At 37.1% G+C, this 18219-nt stretch overlaps 1 protein-coding gene across 1 annotated transcript in view; it reads left to right on the forward strand.

Moving 5' to 3' along the window:
- The window catches only part of TEX11 (testis expressed 11), a 355345-nt gene that overhangs the window by 152477 nt on the left and 184649 nt on the right, over positions 1–18219 (forward strand). The window contains exons 10-11 of the mRNA XM_046672868.1: positions 8447–8501; positions 11718–11813. Of these exons, the coding sequence (XP_046528824.1) occupies positions 8447–8501; positions 11718–11813 (151 nt within the window). The remainder of the gene's footprint in view (positions 1–8446; positions 8502–11717; positions 11814–18219) is intronic.

Raw genomic sequence — 18219 nt, forward strand, 5'->3', positions numbered from 1 at the left:
GTGCATTTGTGGTAGTATTAGGTCACCGATTCCACGTTCTACTGCTAGGAGGAAGCAGGATCTGTGTTTCTGATCTCACCACATCTGTTGGAATTTGTGCAGGTGTGGTAGGTGCTCCCACTGGCCGGCAAAGTGTTTGCATGTCACCTCAGATCTGCTACTGCCTCTTCTTACAGTCACGCTGAGTTGTATTCACACTTCTGGGGCCACAGCAGTCCCATGGACACTCTCGCTGGCTGGGAACTCATTTGTGCATTTGTAGATCTGTTGCCACCTCTTCTTATGGTCACACTAGCTGCTATGCTTGGTGGAAGGGGCTTCTTCACTGGGTCCAAGCCTTCACCACTCATTGGGACCACAGTAGCATAATGGGCTCTCTCACTAGCCGGGGCCAGTGTTCACACATGGGCTCAGGGCTGCTACTGCCTCTTCTTACAGTCATGCCAAGGCATGTTCCCACTTGTGGGAGTCCAGTGGCACCATGGGCACTCATAGCAGCTGGGAAAGCATTTGTGTGTGTGCACAGGGCTGCTAGGGAAGGGTCGAGGAGTGCTCACCTATCTCCGCTACTTCCTGGGGGCCCAGTCCATCCACCCTCAGATGTATAGCTGCCTGGGTCTCTCAGGTGCCCTGCTGTGCTGTGTGGGTATTCCCCGTTAGTCAATGAATGTCCATTTACTTGTAGTTGAAAGGGGGAGAGATTAAGGGAATAGGTCACTCAATCATGTTGCTGACATCACCATCTTAACATTTCTTGCAAGACCAATCTACTGGCAACAGATTTCCTCAGTTTTTGTTTGTCTGAAAATGTCTTTATTTCTTCTTTACTTTTGAATGATATTTTCACAGGGTGTAGAATTGTAGGTTTGTGGTATTTTTCTCTCAATACTTTGAGTATTTCACTTCACTCTCTTCTTGCTTGCATGGTTTCTGAGAAGTTGGCTGTAATTCTTATATTTGCATTTTTATAATAAGGTATTTTTTTCTTCTGACTTGTTTTGGGATTTTTTCTTTTTCTTCTATTTTCTATAATTTGAAAATGATATTCTTAGGTGCGGTTTTTTTGGTATTCATCCTTCTTGGTGTTTTCTGAGCTTACTGATCTGTGATTTGGTATCAGACATTAATTTGGGGGAAATTCTCAGTCATTATTGTTTCAAATATTTCTTCTTTTCCTTTCTCTCTTTTTCTCCTTCTGGTATTCCCATTACACTAATGTTACACCGTTTGTAGTTGTCCCACGGTCCTTGGATATTCTGTTTTTTTCAGTCTTTATTCCCTTTGCTTTTCTGTTTTCTAAGGATTCTGTTGGTATATCCTCTTGCTCACATATTCTTTTGTTAGCCATGTCCAGTTTTTAAAAAGCCTATCAAAGACATTCTTCATGTCTGTTACAGTGTTTTTTTTTTATCTCTAACATTTCTTTTTGGTGCTTGCTTAGGAGTTCCATTTCTCTGCTTACATTGCCCATCTGTCTACTTTATCCATTAGAGCCCTTAGCATATTTGTCATAATTATTGTAAATTCCTGGCCTGATAATTCCAACATCCCTGCCATGTCTGGTTCTGATGCTTGCTTTGTCTCTTTGGATTGTGTTTTTTGCCTTTTGGTATGCCTTGTAATTTTTTTCTTGATAGCTGGACATGATGTGCTGAGTTAAAAGGAACTGCTGTAAATAAGCCTTTAGTAATGTGGTGGTTAGGTGTGTGGGGAGGGGAAGAGTTCTAGTCCTTTGATTAGTTCTCAGTCTTTTGGTGTGCCTATGCTTCTGAACTGTGAACTTCACAAGTGTTTCTCAGTTTTTTTTTTCTCCCCACTTAGGTGGTACAGAATGGCTAGAGTAGGCTGAGGTTGAGTATTTCTCTTCCCCAAGTCAGGTAGGCGCTGATAATAAATTTAGTCACTAGTTAACTAGTTTCCCCTGAGGGCAGGCCTCTTTAAGAAGAACAGAATCCTCTGGGGTATTTCATCATGGTTCCTTTTCACCTCTTCCTGCCAAAGCCCAAGGGGATTTTTCTCTGATATATATTACAAGAATGTGGTTGAACTCCTGGAGATAAATCTGACAATATTGTGGATGCCCCTCTATGACTATGTCCTTCTGTAGTTTTTAACTCTCAGACTTGCCCACATTGAGGCTCCAACAATGTCAATTACAGTTCACAATTTCCTGCCCTGGCACTGGTTCCCTTGGCAGTTGCTGCTCGTGTATCTCTCCTGTGGTAAGCTGCAACTCCTTATATTTGCCTGTCTGTCTCTCCAATCTTGAGGGCAGTGATTTGCCCTCTGTCCTCCCCTCTCCTATAGATCCAGGAATGGTTTTTGATGTTTTAGTCTTTTCAGCTTTTTACTTCTTGTTACAACGGAGTAGTGACTTCCAAGCTCATTACATGTGGAACCAAAAACTGGAAGTGTGATTTGATTTTTAAGCCTGGCTTCCTTACCATCACCCCTGGATCAGAGTAGCTTAATTTTCAGTCAGTATTTGGTTAGAGGTTCTGCTTAAGCCTCTTGAGCCACTCAGGCTCAAGGCTCTTTGCTGATGGATCTGTGTATGCCTTGAGGAATGCTTTCTAGTCTGCCCTGCATCTCCGTCTGATTGCTCACAGTAGGTGCAGCCTGGCACATATGCATAGCCTTCTGTATCCCCAGGGACAAATGTGACCCCAGGATTGTTTTCTCAGCTGTCTGTTTCCCTGGCTCTCTCTGGCTGGCCTGCTATATCACTTGTTGCTGCTATTTTCATAGAACTACCAGCCCCCTCTTAATTGCTCACAACCAAGACCTCCATTGTTTTTGACAATGCTCTTAGGCGAGAACTTCTTACTCTGTTCCAAATAAAGTCAGTACCCTCAGGCAGAGATGCTGAGCTCTTCTTTTTTATTGCTTGCTTCTTCCCCTGGGCATAACTTCTGTGCCACACTACTAGAGTTGAGGGCAAGAACACGGCATGCTTCTCCTGGAGTGATACTCATGCTCTATGAGTGGATGTTGGGGAGATGGTAGCCCCTAATTTTCTTAGCATGCCCTCCTGGCATGGAACTTCTGCCCAATGGCCCAGCCTGAGTAAAGGCAATCAGTCCCAATATTCTTTTCTCTCTTTTTTTTGAAATTGCATTTTTTTATTGAGTTCATAATAGTTTACATCATTGTGAAATTTCGGTTGTATGTTATTGCTTGTCTGTCACCACATAAGTGCTCCCCTTCACCCCCTGTGCCCACCCCCCACCCCCTTCCCCTGGTAACCACTGAACTGTTTTCTGTCCATGTGTTATATTCCACATATGAGCGAAATCATACGGTGTTTGTCTTTCTCAGTCTGGCTTATGTTGCTTAGCATAATTTCCTCCAGGTCCATCCATATTGTTGCAAATGGGATGATTTTGTCTTTTCTTACGGTTGAGTAGTATTCCATTGTGTATATATACACCACATCATCTTTATCCAATCATCAGTCGATGGGCATTTGGATTGCTTCCATGTCTTGGCTCCTGTGAATAGTGCTGCAATGAACATAGGGGTGCATATGTTACTTTGGATTATTGATTTCAAATATTTTGGGTAGATACCCAGTAGTGGGGTAGCTGAGTCGTATGGTATTTCTAATTTTATTTTTTTAAGGAATCTCCATAATATTTTCCATAGTGGCTGCACCAGATTGCATTCCCATCAGCAGTGTATGAGGGTTCCCTTCTCTCCACACCCTCTCCAATGTTTGTTATTTTTAGTCTTAGTGATTATTGTCATTTTAACAGATGTAAGGTAGTATCTTAGTGTAGTTTTGATTTGTCTTTCCCTGATGATTAGTGATGTAGAACTTCTTTTCATGTGTTTATTGGCCATCTGTCTATCTTCTTTGGAAAAACGTCTGTTGATATCCTCTGCTCATGTTTTGATCAGGCTTTTTGTCTTTTTGTAGTTCAATTGTGTGAGTTTCTTATATATTATGGAGATTAACCCCTTGTTGGATATATGATTTGCAAACATTTTCTCCCAATTGGTGGGTTGTCTTTTTGTTTTCATCCTAGTTTCTTTTGCCTTGCAGAAGCTCTTTAGTCTAGTGAAGTCCCACTTGTTTATTTTTTTCTTTTGTTTCCCTTATCTGAGAAGACATAGTATTCGAAAAGATCCTTTTAATTTCGATGTCAAAGAGTATACTAGCTATATTATCTTCCAAGAGTTTTATGGTTTCAGGACTTATCTTCAAGTCTTTGATCCATTTTGAGTTTATTTTTGTGTAGGGTGTGAGATACTGGTCTAGTTTCATTCTTTTGCATGTGGCTGTCCAGTTTTCCCAACACCATTTATTGAAGAGACTATCTTTTTTCCATTGTAAGTTCTTAGCACCTTTGTCAAAGATTAGCTGTCTGTAGATGTGCGGTTTTATTTCTGGGCTTTCAGTTCTGCTCTGTTGATCTGTCTGCCTGTTTTTGTAGGAGTACCATGCTGTTTCTTTTCGGTGGGGGGAAGATGAGCCCTGAGCTAACATCTGCCGCCAATCCTCTTGCTTTTTTGGGTGAGGAAGACTGGCCTTGAGCTAACATATGTGCCCATCTTCCTCTACTTTATATGTGGGACGCCTGCCACAGCATGGCTTGCCAAGTGGTACATAGGTCCACACCCGGGATCCGAACTGGTGAACCCTGGGCCACTGAAGTGGAATGTGCAAGTTAGCCACTGTGCCACCAGGCTGGCCCCAGTACCATGCTGTTTTGATAGCTGTGGCTTTATAGTACATTTTGAGGTCAGGGATCATGATGCCTCCAGCTTTGTTCTTTTTTGTTAATATCACTTTAGCAATTCAGGGTCTTTGGTTGCCCCATATGAATTTTAGGATTCTCTGTTCTATTTCTGTGAAGAATGTCATTGGTATTCTGATTGGGATTGCATTGAATCTATAGATTGCTTTGGGTAGTATGGACCTTTTAACTACGTTTATTCTTCCCATTCATGTGCATGGAATCTCTTTCCATCTCTTTATGTCATCATCTATTTCTTTCAATCATGTCTTATAGTTTTCATTGTATGAGTCCTTCACCTCCTTGGTTAAATTTATTCCCAGATACTTTATTCTGTTTGTTGCAATTGTAAATGGAATTGTATGCTTGAGTTCTCTTTCTGTAAGTTTGTTATTAGAGTATACAAATGTGACAGATTCTTGTATGTTGATTTTTTTATCCTGCAACTTTACTGTAGTTGTTAATTATTTCTAATAGTTTTCTGATGGATTCTTTAGGGTTTTCTGTGTATAAGATCATGTTGTCTGCAAACAGTGAGAGTTTCACTGCTTCACTGCTTATTTGGATACCTTTTATTCCTTTCTCTTGCCTAATTGCTCTGGCCAAAGCCTCCAGTAGTATGTTGAATAAGAGTGGTGATAGTGGGCCTCCTTGTTTTGTTCCTGTTTTTAGAGGGATGGCGTTCAGTTTTTGCCCATCGAGTATGACGTTGGCTGTGGGTTTGTCATATATGGCCTTTATTATCTTGAGGTAATTTCCTTCTATCCCCATTTTGTTGAGTTTTCATCATAAATGGCTGTTGGATCTTGTCAAATGCTTTTTCTGCATCTGTTGAGATGATCATGTGGTTTTTATTCCTCATTGTGTTAATGTGGTATATTACGTTGATTGATTTGGGGATGTTGTACCATCCCTGTGTCCCTAGTTTAAATCCCACTTGATCACGATGTATGATCTTTTTGATGTATTGCTGTATTTGGGTTGCCAATATTTTGTTGAGGAATTTTGCATCTATGTTCATCAGTGATACTGGCCTGTAGTTTTCCTTTTGTGTGTTGTCCTTGTCAGGCTTTCGTATCAGCGTGATGTTGGCCTTGTAGAATGTGTTAGGAAGTGTCCCATGTTCCCTAATTTTTTGGAATAGCTTGAGAAGGATAGGTATTAAGTCGTCTCTGAAAGTTTGGTAGAATTCTCCAGGGAAGCCGTCTGGTCTTGGGCTTTTATTTTGGGGGATGCTTTTGATTATTGTTTCAATCTCTTTACTTGTGATTGGTCTATTCAGATTATCTATTTCTTTTTGGTTCAGCTTTGGGAGTTTGTAAGAGTCTAGGAATTTATCCATTTCCTCTAGATTGTCCATTTTGTTGGCATACAGCTTTTCGTAGTATTCTATAATAATCCTTTGTATTTCTGTGGTATCCATTGTTATTTCTCCTCTTTCATTTCTAGTTTTATTTATCTGACCTTTCTCTCTTTTTTTATTTGTAAGTCTGGCTAGGGGTTTGTCAATTTTCTTTATCTCCTCACAGAACCAACTCTTTGTTTCATTGATCCTTTCTACTGCCTTTTTTCTTTCAATTGCATTTGTTTCTGCTCTGATTTTTATTATTTCTCTCCTTCTGCTGACCTTGGGCTTTGTTTGTTCTTCTTTTTCTAATTCAGTGAGGTGTAATTTGAGATTGCTTATTTGGGATTTTTCTTATTTGTTAAGGTGAGACGGTATTGCGATGAATTTCACTCTTAATATGGCTTTTGCTGCATCCCATATGAGTTGGTGTGGTATGTTTTCATTTTCATTTTTCTCCAGATATTTTTTGATTTCTCCTTTAATTTTGTCAATGATCCATTGGTTGTTCAATAGCCTGTTGTCTAGTCTCCACATCTTTGTCCGTTTCTTAGCTTTTATCTTGTAATTAATTTCTAGCTTCATGGTATTGTGGTTGGAAAACATGCTTGTTATTATTTCAATCTTCTTAAATTTGTAGAGGCTTGCCTTGTTTCCCAACATATGGTCTATCCTTGAGAATGACCCCAGATCCCAGTCTTTTCGGGAGGGAGTGAAGTTTTCAGTTACCTCGTTCTACCTCCTCCAAGGGGGGGCTCCAGCCTTTCTGCCCTCTTTTGTATGGCCGCATAGGTCTCTCAGTCTCTCAGATGTGTTTTGTGTTGTGTTTGGATATCCTCTGTTGGAGTATGAATGTCTTTTTCTTTGTATGGTGGAGGGGAGAGATTACCGGGAAAGCACACTCTACTATGATGCTGACCTCACTCCTGAGTCCCAGTATTCTTGATCTGTCACATCTGGGGTAGAGTCCTTACCCTAAGAGTGAGAACTAGGAGGGGAAAAGAAGACCCAGTCCTCTCATTGCACCAGTCCACAAGAGCACTTCCAAAACACATTCCTGGGGAGGATAAAAGAGGCTGGCAGCCTGCCTCTCCCAGGGTGAAACCATAACCTAGGTAGGAGTCTAGGAACTGGAGGGAGAGGGAATTCCCACCTTCTTGACAGCACCCATCTGGAGTAGCTTTCATCACATTGAACTGGTGTGGGTAGGAACAGATTGTGGCTGACATGCCACAGACTCTCACTGTTCTTACTGAGATTTAGTTGATCTTTTTTGAATAAATGGTTTTCCATTTGCTATATGACCTTAGGACAATTTCCAGAGACTTTAAATGGTTGTTTGTTTTAATGGGGTCTTTTTAGGCAATGGTCATTTTACTGGGTAGAGGTTCCAAGAGTTTCTTATACCACCATTGCAGAAGTTCCATCCTCATTGCTTATTTTAAAAAATGGAAGTAGAAGATTTAATGTACCAAAGGAAACCTCTATGAGACAGGGCTTACAATGACGAATCCAGCATTATATCCTTGTTATCAAGCTGAAAACTCAGTTTAGTAGTACTGGGTCCTTTAAAGTTATTTTTAGAATATTTCAAAGTAATGTCTTCAATTTAGTTCAGTTCACCAAAATTTTACTGACTTCCTCTCTTGGAATACCAATTTTATGGTGAGTGATCTTTGTTTTTGCCTTTTAAGTTTTATGTTTTGAAACCCTGAGGAGGCTCGTATTAATATATTATTAGTGGTTATCAGAATGTTACATAGATAATATGGTTTGGTAATGAAAGCAGAGATCTGAAAGTCAAATTTCCCTACTCCCAACCCCTCTCTCTCATTTTCAGTACCAATCTAGGAAATATTAGAAATCACTTAACTGCTAAATTGGTTCATTCAGCTGCAAAATGAAACTAATAGTGCCTCACATGGGTATTGTGAAGGTTAATAAATATTACTAAAGCTTTTGTTTCCATGAAAACTCCTGCATTTCTTTTATTTTAAAAATATATTTATATTTCTTATACTTTAAAATGTGACCATTAAGTCAGAGCTTGTATACACATGTAAACTATTTTAATGCAATATATATATAGCGAAATGGAAAAGAGCAATAATGTAATGTTAGTGTTGATTTATTGGATCTACATCTTGAGGAAATTGTGGTTTTCTACAGTTAGAAAGTATTGCTCTATACAATTGATTTTCATGTATTAATTGGCTAATAATCTGTTGTAATGCTAAATAGAAAAGTTAGAATAAAGTGTAATTATACCATGTCTTCTTAGTAATATATAATCTTGAAAAAATATAATTTTAAATGAATATGCATATATATATATTTTTTTTTTTTCCTCTTTTAATGATAGCCAAAGCTATGATATTGGGAAGATGGAGAAGAATTCTATTGGGCCAGAAATGCTGGTGAGGATCGTGTTAAATGTTGTAGAAGTAGGTTTAAGAAATACAGTTTATGTTATTGTTATAAAATTATAATAGTCTATCCCCCCATTTGTAAGTAGATTATCCATTGGGTACATCATTTACTATCTCAGTGGATTGATTTCTGTAAAATTGATATACCAGTAAGATCTACCCTACAGGTAGATTAATTTAATACATGTAAAGTGCTTAGAACAATGTTTGGCTAAGTAAGGTTTAGCTTTTATTATTGCATGTTCAAAAATTCTAGGTTTTCTCCTAACCAACCAGATAGAATGAGCTTGGTTTGGAAGTTAATTTGAATATTTAATCAAAGTGTGATTATGTGAATAAATCTGATATAAAACCAATTTAATACATGCCATAGCAAAATGGGATATTTTTTGAATATCCATCTTGGCTTCTTACCATTACAATATATTAATGAAAATGTAACCAAGTATCTATATATATCTAGAAATGTGATAAATGGGGAATAAAAGAGAAGGATAAATTGTGGCCTCTACCCTTAAAAAGCTTATGTTTGAAGGATAAAACTAATACAAGTGAATACAACAAAATATTATTCATCCATTAAAAGGAAGGAAATTCTGACAGATGCTACAATGTAAGTGAACCTTGAGGATGTTATGCTAAGTGAAATAAGCCATTCACAAAAAGACAAATGCTATATGACTCCACTTAAATGAGGTACCTTGAGTAGTCAAATTCACAGAACCAGAAAGTAGAAGATGGTTGCAGGGGTTTGGAGGGAGGTGAACATGGGGAGCTATTGTTTAATGGGTACAGAGTTTCAATTTTGCAAGATTAAAAGAGTTCTGGAGATGTATGGTGTTGATGGTTACACAACAATGGGAATATACTTAATACTGTTGAACCATACACTTAAAAATGGTTAAGATGGCCAATTTTATGACGTGTGTATTTTATCACAGTTAAAAATAATAAAAAATATATTGTGATGATGTCATATAAGGGAATATTATATAGCAGTGAGAATAAATGAGCTACAGTAATTGCAACAGTATGAATGTTTTCACATATAATGTTGAATAAAGAAAGCAAGATATAAAGCAATACATACTGTATGATTTCCTAGATGTAAATGCCAAAGCAGGTAGAACTAATACATAGTGTTGGAAGTCAGGTAATTGGTTATCCTTGTTTGGAATAGTGTCTGAAAAGAGGCGTGAGGTGAGCCTGTTGCTGTTAACGCTCCATATCTTGATTTCTGTGTTGTTAACATACATGTGTTTACTTTGTGAAAATTCAGAGCTGTACTCTTGAGATTTTTAAACTTTTTTGTATGTATTTTCTACTTCATTAAAATTCAAAAATCGATTTTAAAAACTAGTACAGTGAAACAATTTGGGAAAAATAAATGATAAAAACTGTGTGGTACTGACCTGAAGTATGTAGAAGGGCATGCAGAAAAGGGAAATATCAAGGTTGACTAGAGTAGTTGAAGAAGCATTCTGGCAGGAAGGCCTTAAAAAGTAGATGGAATCTATACAGTTAAAAGGGAGGGAAAAGGGGATACCAGGCAAAGGATCTAGATGAGAAGATGTCTGGAGGAGGAAATGAGGATAGAAGACAGGATTTAAGTGTGATTGAAGTGCAATATTCATATTGCAAAGTATGGAGAGGTAAGATTATGAAGTAGTTTTTCTTTCATGGTAGCAGTACTTTGTTGAGGTATAATTTATGTACAGTCATGCGTCACTTAATGATGGGGACACGTTCTGAGAAATGCATTGTTAAGCGATTTCATCATTGTGCGAACATCATAGAGTGCACTTTACACAAACCTAGATGGTGTAGCCTACTATACGTCTAGGCTATATGGTACTAATGTTATGAGACAGCCGTCGTATATGTGGGTTGTCATTGACTGAAACGTCGTTATACGGGGCATGACTGTATACTAAATTGCACAAATCTTAAGTGTACAGCCTGATGAGTTTTAAAATATTTATATAGTCTTGTAACTACCACACAGATCAGGATACAGAAATTTCCATCACCCTCAAAAGTTCCTTTGCCACCTTTCCAGTTAATAGCTGTTCCTATCCCCAAGATAAAACCACTCTTCTGACTTCTATTGCTATTGATCATTTTCAACTTTTCTTGAACTTTGTATAAATGGAATCATATAGTATGTACTATTTTATGTCTGGCTTCTTTTACTTACCATAATAGTTTTGAGATTCATCCATTTTGTGTTATCTTTCTGATTATTTGACCCTTTTACTATTACGAAATAGCTACAGTCTTTCTCAGGATGTCATATTTACTCTATAAAAGTCCTCTGAAGGAGTTTATAAGTTTCACAGTTATTCCACAATACTAATAATGATACTAAGTACATTATACACATCTTATTTGATTCATCTTAGTTTTTGAATTAAGAAACTCACAGATATGACACCCTGTCATTTCTCTAGATTCACAAAGCCCTAATGTGCTTAACATATTTTTTAAAAGTTGGAAGATCACCTTTGCCTGGTCCTACTGTCCTCATTATACTTAGAGGCAGATTCTTCATTGAAATAGGGCTCTTTCTTTCAAAATGTGAATCTGTTGTTAAATGTGTCCCTGCTGGCTAGAGTTACTCCCCTTACCAATGTAGACCTGGCTGGGAAACTAACTTAATTCAGCAATACATTATTAATTTTAAAACTTAGCTGAGTTAAGAGAAATCTTCTCTATAGGAAAGTATATCTGTTCCTACTGAAATGGTAGTATGTGTACCCTTGGTCTAATTGGTTAATCTCAAAAAAGGCTATAAAGTCTTTGAGAGAGGGATTGTGTGTTTTTATTTATCTTTTTTGATGGAGGCTTAATACAGTGCTACCTATACAGTAGGTAGTAAGATGATTAAATATTGCTGTGCCTTAGTTTCCTTTATTTTTAAGGTGAGGATGATAAAGTACTTTAGTGCTAAAGCACCGTTAGGAAAATAATTATATTAACACAATTATATTAAACTTAAGCTATTACTATAAAATTGCTTAATAATATTTGGTGTGGGTAGCATAATGATGAGACATATCCTAAGATTATGTGGTTACTTAAGGAAATGCTGTTTCATGATGATGACTTATGTTTGAGAATATGCCTGTCACCGTGTGAGTGCTAGTCAGCTGATATGTTGCGCTTTAACCCTTGACTGTGTGCTTTTTCTATTTTTAATTATAGGCTAAAGTTCTACGATTACTAGCCACTGCTTATTTGGATTGGGATGACAGAGAATATTATGATAAGGCTCTCAGTGCTATAAACCTAGCAAACAAGGTATGAGGTTTTTACTTTTGAATATTAGCTTAATGAATTTTTTAAAGCTTTGATTCACATTTTGAAATCCAGTTTAGACATTTGCTTCAGTATTCTTGTTTTTTTTAAACAACAGGTTGTTACAGTATCTTCTGCAGCACAGAAAGGAAAAATATACTTATTTGACAAGATATTTTTGAAAAAAATTTTCTTTTGTATGAAACAGAAAGGGTTCTCTTTTTCTATGAGTTTATAGGATAAAGAAGGAAATGATGAGGCTGGTCTGATGGTGTGGTAGTTAAGTTCGTGAGCTCTGCTTAGGCGGCCCGGGGTTCGCTGGTTCAGATCCAGGGCATGGACCTACATGCTGCTCCTCAAACCATGCCGTGGTGATGTCCTATGTACAAAACAGAGGAAGATTGGCACTGATGTTAGCACAGGGACAATCCTCCTCAAGCAAAAAGAGGCAACAGGTGTTAGCTCAGAGCCAATCTTCCTCATCAAAAAAAAAAGAAGGAAATGATGGTAAAATAGGCAAATAATGGGATTAGTTTGAGAAACATCAGTGGTTCACTTGCAGCTCATACTCATACTTATACATACATACATACATATGTATGTACATACACCTACATACCTTTACATTCCTGGACAAGGAACACTGATAGGCTGATGACTGTTTAAAAAGAGATCCAATTAAGATCAATGTATTTTACTCAATAAGGCAATTAAATATACAGATACATTTTAGAAAGATTTTTTTCAACCAGGTTGGAGGCATGAAAATAAGTAGTTCAATTAACCAGAATATTAAGTTGCCCAAAGAGACCATTTACTTGAATTATATTTTCTTGAAATTTATGTCATGTCAATGGGGTTATTTAATGCTGAAATACTGCTTTAACATTAAATTTTTTTTAATTGCACTAACATTGGGTTATAACATTATATAGCTTTTGGATGTACATCATAATATATTTCGAACTCTGTGTAGATTATATCATGTTCACCACCCAAAAACTAATTATAGTCCATCCCCTCACATGTGAGCCCAATCATCCCTTTTGCCGTCCCCTCCCTTCCCCCATGGTAACCACCAATCCATTCTCCATTGCTATGTGTTTGTTTGTTGTTGTTTTTATCTTCTACTTATGAGTGAGATCATACGGTATTTGACTTTCTCCCTCTGACTTATTTCACTCATCATAATACCCTCAAGGTCCATCCATGTTGTCCAAATGGCCGGATTTCATCGTTTCTTACGGCTGAGTAGTATTCCATTGTGTATATATACCACATCTTCTTTATCCATTCGTCCCTTGATGGGCACCTAGGTTGCTTCCAAGTCTTGGCTATTGTGTGTAATGCTGCAATGAACATAGGGGTGCAGGTATCTTTTTTTTTAAAGATTTTATTTTTTTCCTTTTTCTCCCCCAAACCCCCCAGTACATAGTTGTATATTCTTCGCTGTGGGTCCTTCTAGTTGTGGCATGTGGGACGCCGCCTCAGCGTGGCTTGATGAGCAGTGCCATGTCCGTGCCCAGGATTCGAACCAACGAAACACTGGGCCACCTGCAGCAGAGCGCGCAAACTTAACCACTCGGCCATGGGGCCAGCCCCGGGGTGCAGGTATCTTTATGCCTTTGCATTTTCAAGTTCTTTGGATAAATACCCAGCAGTGGGATAGCTGGATCATATGGTAGATCTATTCTTAATTTTCTGAGGATACTCCGTACTGCTTTCCATAGTGGCTGCACCAATTTGCGCTCCCACCAGCAGTGTACAAGGGTTCCCATCTCTCCACATCCTCTCCAACATTTGTTGTTTCCTGTCTTGTTAATTGTAGCCATTCTGACCAGAGTGAGGTGATACCTCATTGTAGTTTTGATTTGCATTTCCCTGATAGCTAATGATGTTGAGCATCTTTTCATATGCCTCATGGCCATCCGTATATCTTCTTTGGAGAAATCTCTGTTCAGATCTTTTGCCCATTTTTTAATTGGGTTGTTGGTTTTTTTGTTGTTGAGCTGTATGAGTTCTTTGTATAATTTGGATATTAACCCCTTATCTGATGTATCCATTCCCTTACACCATGCACAAAAATCAATTCAAAATGGCTTAAGGACTTGAATGTAAGACCCGAAACCATGAAACTTCTAGAAGAAAACATAGGCAGTGTGCTCTTTGACATCTGTCTTAGCAGGATATTTTCAAGTAACATGTCTGACCGGGCAAGGGAAACAAAAGAAAAAATGAACAAATGGGACTACATCAAACTGAAAAGTTTCTGCACAGCAAAGGAAACCATCAACAAAACGAAAAGACAACCTAACAATTGGGAGAAGATATTTGCAAACCATACATCAGATAAGGGGTTAATATCCAAATTATACAAACATTAAATTTTTTTAATTTAAAAATATTAATAGACTTGAACATTTTCAAAAGTTGCATCCTTTTTTTCTTTTTTTGTATTTGCTAAGATGCAAGTCCAAATGAAAACCGGGGACCAGGAGAACTGAGGAGGTTGCATACTGGCTATATGGCTTCTTGCCAGCATGTCTCTTCGTTCACTGGATGCAGAAGTTGCAGTTTTTATAGCAATAATTGCTCACCTGCATTGCTCCTGACATATCACATTTAATAGCCTAATTATTGATCCTGGACATAGCTGAATTGGGTGCATTAGGATTTCAGTGACAGTATACGCTTAAAAAGTTTTATTTAGAGATAATTTCAAACTTACAGAAAAGTTGAAAGAATAAGAATAGTTCAAAGAACACCTGTATGTACTTTACCCAGGTTCACCTGTTATTAATATTTTGTGCACTCACTCTTTCTTTCCATATTATTGAGGGAATATAGTTCATAATATATCCATATATATATTGAGGATATATATTATATACCCTCAATAATGAACTTTATAGCATTTTCTCTCTCTATTATAGGATTAGTCTAGGATCAGGTGTTGCATTGTGTGTCATGTCTCTTTAGTCTCCCATAATCTGGAACATTTATTTCCACAGCCTTTCTTTGACTCCTGTGTCATTAACATTTTGGAAGAATACAGTAGCTTTCCACCTTGTTTTAACTGAAAGTTCCTCATTTGAGGTTTATCTTATGTTTCTTCATGATTAGATTCAAGTTATCCATTCGTGACTGGAAGACATACTACATAAGTGGTATTGTGTCCTTTATCAAGCTATCATTCTGGAGGCCCATCATGTCCACCTGCTCATTGGTGATGTTAATATTGATTACCTGGTCAAAGGTGTTGTCCAGTTTTTTGCTGTATATTTACTATTTTTCTCTTGCAACCAGTAAACAGTTGGTGGGGAGACTTAAAAATTATGTATATACCCTACTTCTCAATTAAAATTTTCCTTTAGATTAGCATTCTTACTTGAGCCAATCTTTTAATTATGATGGCTGCCAAATGGTCATTTTTGAACTTTAGCACTCCCTCCACATTTACCAGTTGACACTCAACATTCTACTATAAGCAAGAGCTCTCCCTTCTCCCATTTATTGAATATTTATTTATTTATTGACTTATTGACATTCATTTATTATCAATATGGATTTATGTATTCCTATTTTTCATTAATTTGTAATTCATTACTCTTCTTAATTATCTTTTAACAGTTTTATTGAGGTGTAATTGACATACAGTAAACTGCACATATTTAAAGTATAAAATTTGATGAGTCTTGACATATGTATGTACCTGTGAAACAACCACCACAATCAGGATAGTGAATATATACATCACTACTCAAAGTTTCCTCATGCTCTTTTGTCACTCCTCTCCCCCACTCTTCCTTAAATAACAACTGATATGCTTTCTGTCACCATAGATTAGTTTGCACTTTCTAGAGACATATACAAATGGGATCATAGGGAATCTACTCTTGTTTTGTATGGCTTCTTTCACTCAGCATAATTATTCTGAGATTCATTCACGTTGTTATGTGTATGCATAGTTTATTCCCTTATTGTTGAGTAGTATCTCATTGTATGGATATACCACATTTGCTCTTAAGTCCACTTTGTCTTTTATTAATATAGTTACTTAAGGTTTTCTTTAACTAGTGTTAGCATTGTGTATCTTGTTTCATCCTTCTTCCTGTTTATTTCTTTATTTAATGCAATCTGTCAACCTCTGCCTTTTAATTGGGGTGTTTAGAATATTTACATTTGATGTGTTTATTGACATGGTTAAGTTTGAGTCTATCATTTTGTTATTTATTTTCTATTTGTCCCATCTGTGCTTTACTCCCCCTTTTTTCTTTTTCTGCCTCCTTTGGATTATTTGAGTAATTTTTTTCAAAATAATTTATGAGTCTAGTGTAATTTTTATTCCAACTTCCTGAAGAATTTATATTGGAATATTATGAAAAGGTTCTAAGGATGATCTGGAGGAATAAACAGTGAGACTAGCTGAGGAAATTTTGAAAAGGAAGAGTAATTAGAGAGGTCTTGTCACATCACATACTATTTGAGTAATTTTTAAGATTTGATTTTATTTCTTTTGTTGGATTATTAGTGGTTTCTTTAGGGTTTATACTATATATTTTATCTTGATCTACCTTCATATGTCATAATAGTATACTTTCATAGCTCCCAGCCTGGCCTTTATGCTATCTTTGTCATGCATTTTACTTTTACATATGTTATACAATCCACAATACTATTTTATTATTTTTGTTTAAATCATAAATTTTCTTTTAAAAGAGATGTAAATAATAAGAAAAAATTGTATATACTTTTACATGTAGTTACCATTTCAAATGATCTTTATTCCTTTGTATACGTCCAAATTTCCATCTTATGTTATTTTTCTTCTGCTTGAAGAACATTGTGTTAGGGTTCTCCAGAGAAACAGAACCAATAGGATATGTAGATATATGTGTGTGTGTGTGTGTATGTGTGTGTGTGTGTGTGTGTGTATATGTACATACATATATATACATACAAACACACACACACAGATTTATTATAAGGAATTGGCTCATGCAGTTATGGAGGCTGGTGAGTCTCAAGATCTGCAAGGTGAGTTGGCAAACTAGAGACTCAGGAGAGCTGATGGTGTAGTTCCAGTCTGAGTCCAAAGGCCTGAAAACCAGGGGAGCCAATGATAAGATTTCAGTCCGAAGGCCAGCACGCTTGAAACCCAAAAAGAGCCAGTTTCAGTTCTTGTCTGAAGGCAGGAAAAAGCCAATGTCTCAGTTCAAAAGCCATCAGTCAGAAAGAGTTCTCTCTTACTCAGGGGAAAGTTAGCCTTTTTGTTCTGCTCAGGCCTTGAACTGATTAGATGCAGCCCACCCACATTATGAAGGGCAATCTGCTTTACTCAGTCTACTGATTTAAATGTCAATCTCATTCAGAACACTCTCACAGAAAGACCCAGAATAATGTTTGACAAAATATCTGGGTTCTCTATGGCCCAGTCAAGTTGACACATAAAATTAATCATCACAGACATCTTTTAACATTTCTATTAATGCTGGTGTACTGGGGATGACTTATTTCAACATTTGTATGTTTGAAAATGTCTTTATTTCACATTATTTTTTTAAAAAAATTTTATTTTGAAGTACGTATAGATTCACAGGAAGTTGCAAAAATAGTATACAGAGGAAAGTAAATAAAATAGAATAAAAGCAATAATGGTTAGGATTCAGAACAAAATTCTAATGCCCCCCCCAAAAAATAGTACAAAGAAGTCCCATGTATCCTTCACCAAGTTTCCTCTAATGGTTACCTGCTACATTACTATAATATATCAAAAACAGCAAATTGTCATTGGTACAGTATGTGTATAGTTCTGTGTCATTTTATCCCATATATAGATTCATATAACTACCACTACAATAAGATACAGAACTATTCCATTACACAACAATTTCCCTCATGCTACCCCTTTATATTCACACCTATACCTGCTCCACCCCCACCATCTCTAAGCCCTTGCAATCACTATTCCCTTCTTTATCTCTATAATTTTGTCATTCCAAGAATATTATATAAGTGGAATCATACAGTTTGTGATCTTTTGAGATTGGCTTTTTTTTTTTTGAAGATTGGCACCTGAGCTAATATCTGTTGCCAATCTTTTCTTTTTCTTTCTTCTTCTCCCCAAAGCCCCCCATTACATAGTTTTATATTCTAGTTGTAGGTCCTTCTGGTCCTGCTATGTGGGACGCCACCTCAGCATGGCTTGATGCGCCCAGGATCCAAACCGACAAAAACCCTGGGCTGCTGAAGCAGAGCACGCAAACTTAACCACTTGGCCATGGGGCCAGCCCGAGATTGACTTTTTTCACTTAGCATAATACCCTTGAAATCCATCCAAGTTTTTGTGTGTATCAATAGTTGGTTTCTTTCATTGCTGAGTAGTGCATGATATGGATAGTATCATGGT

This window comes from Equus quagga, chromosome 10 (genome assembly GCF_021613505.1).
Source record: "Equus quagga isolate Etosha38 chromosome 10, UCLA_HA_Equagga_1.0, whole genome shotgun sequence".
In the NCBI taxonomy this organism is placed as follows: domain Eukaryota; kingdom Metazoa; phylum Chordata; class Mammalia; order Perissodactyla; family Equidae; genus Equus; species Equus quagga.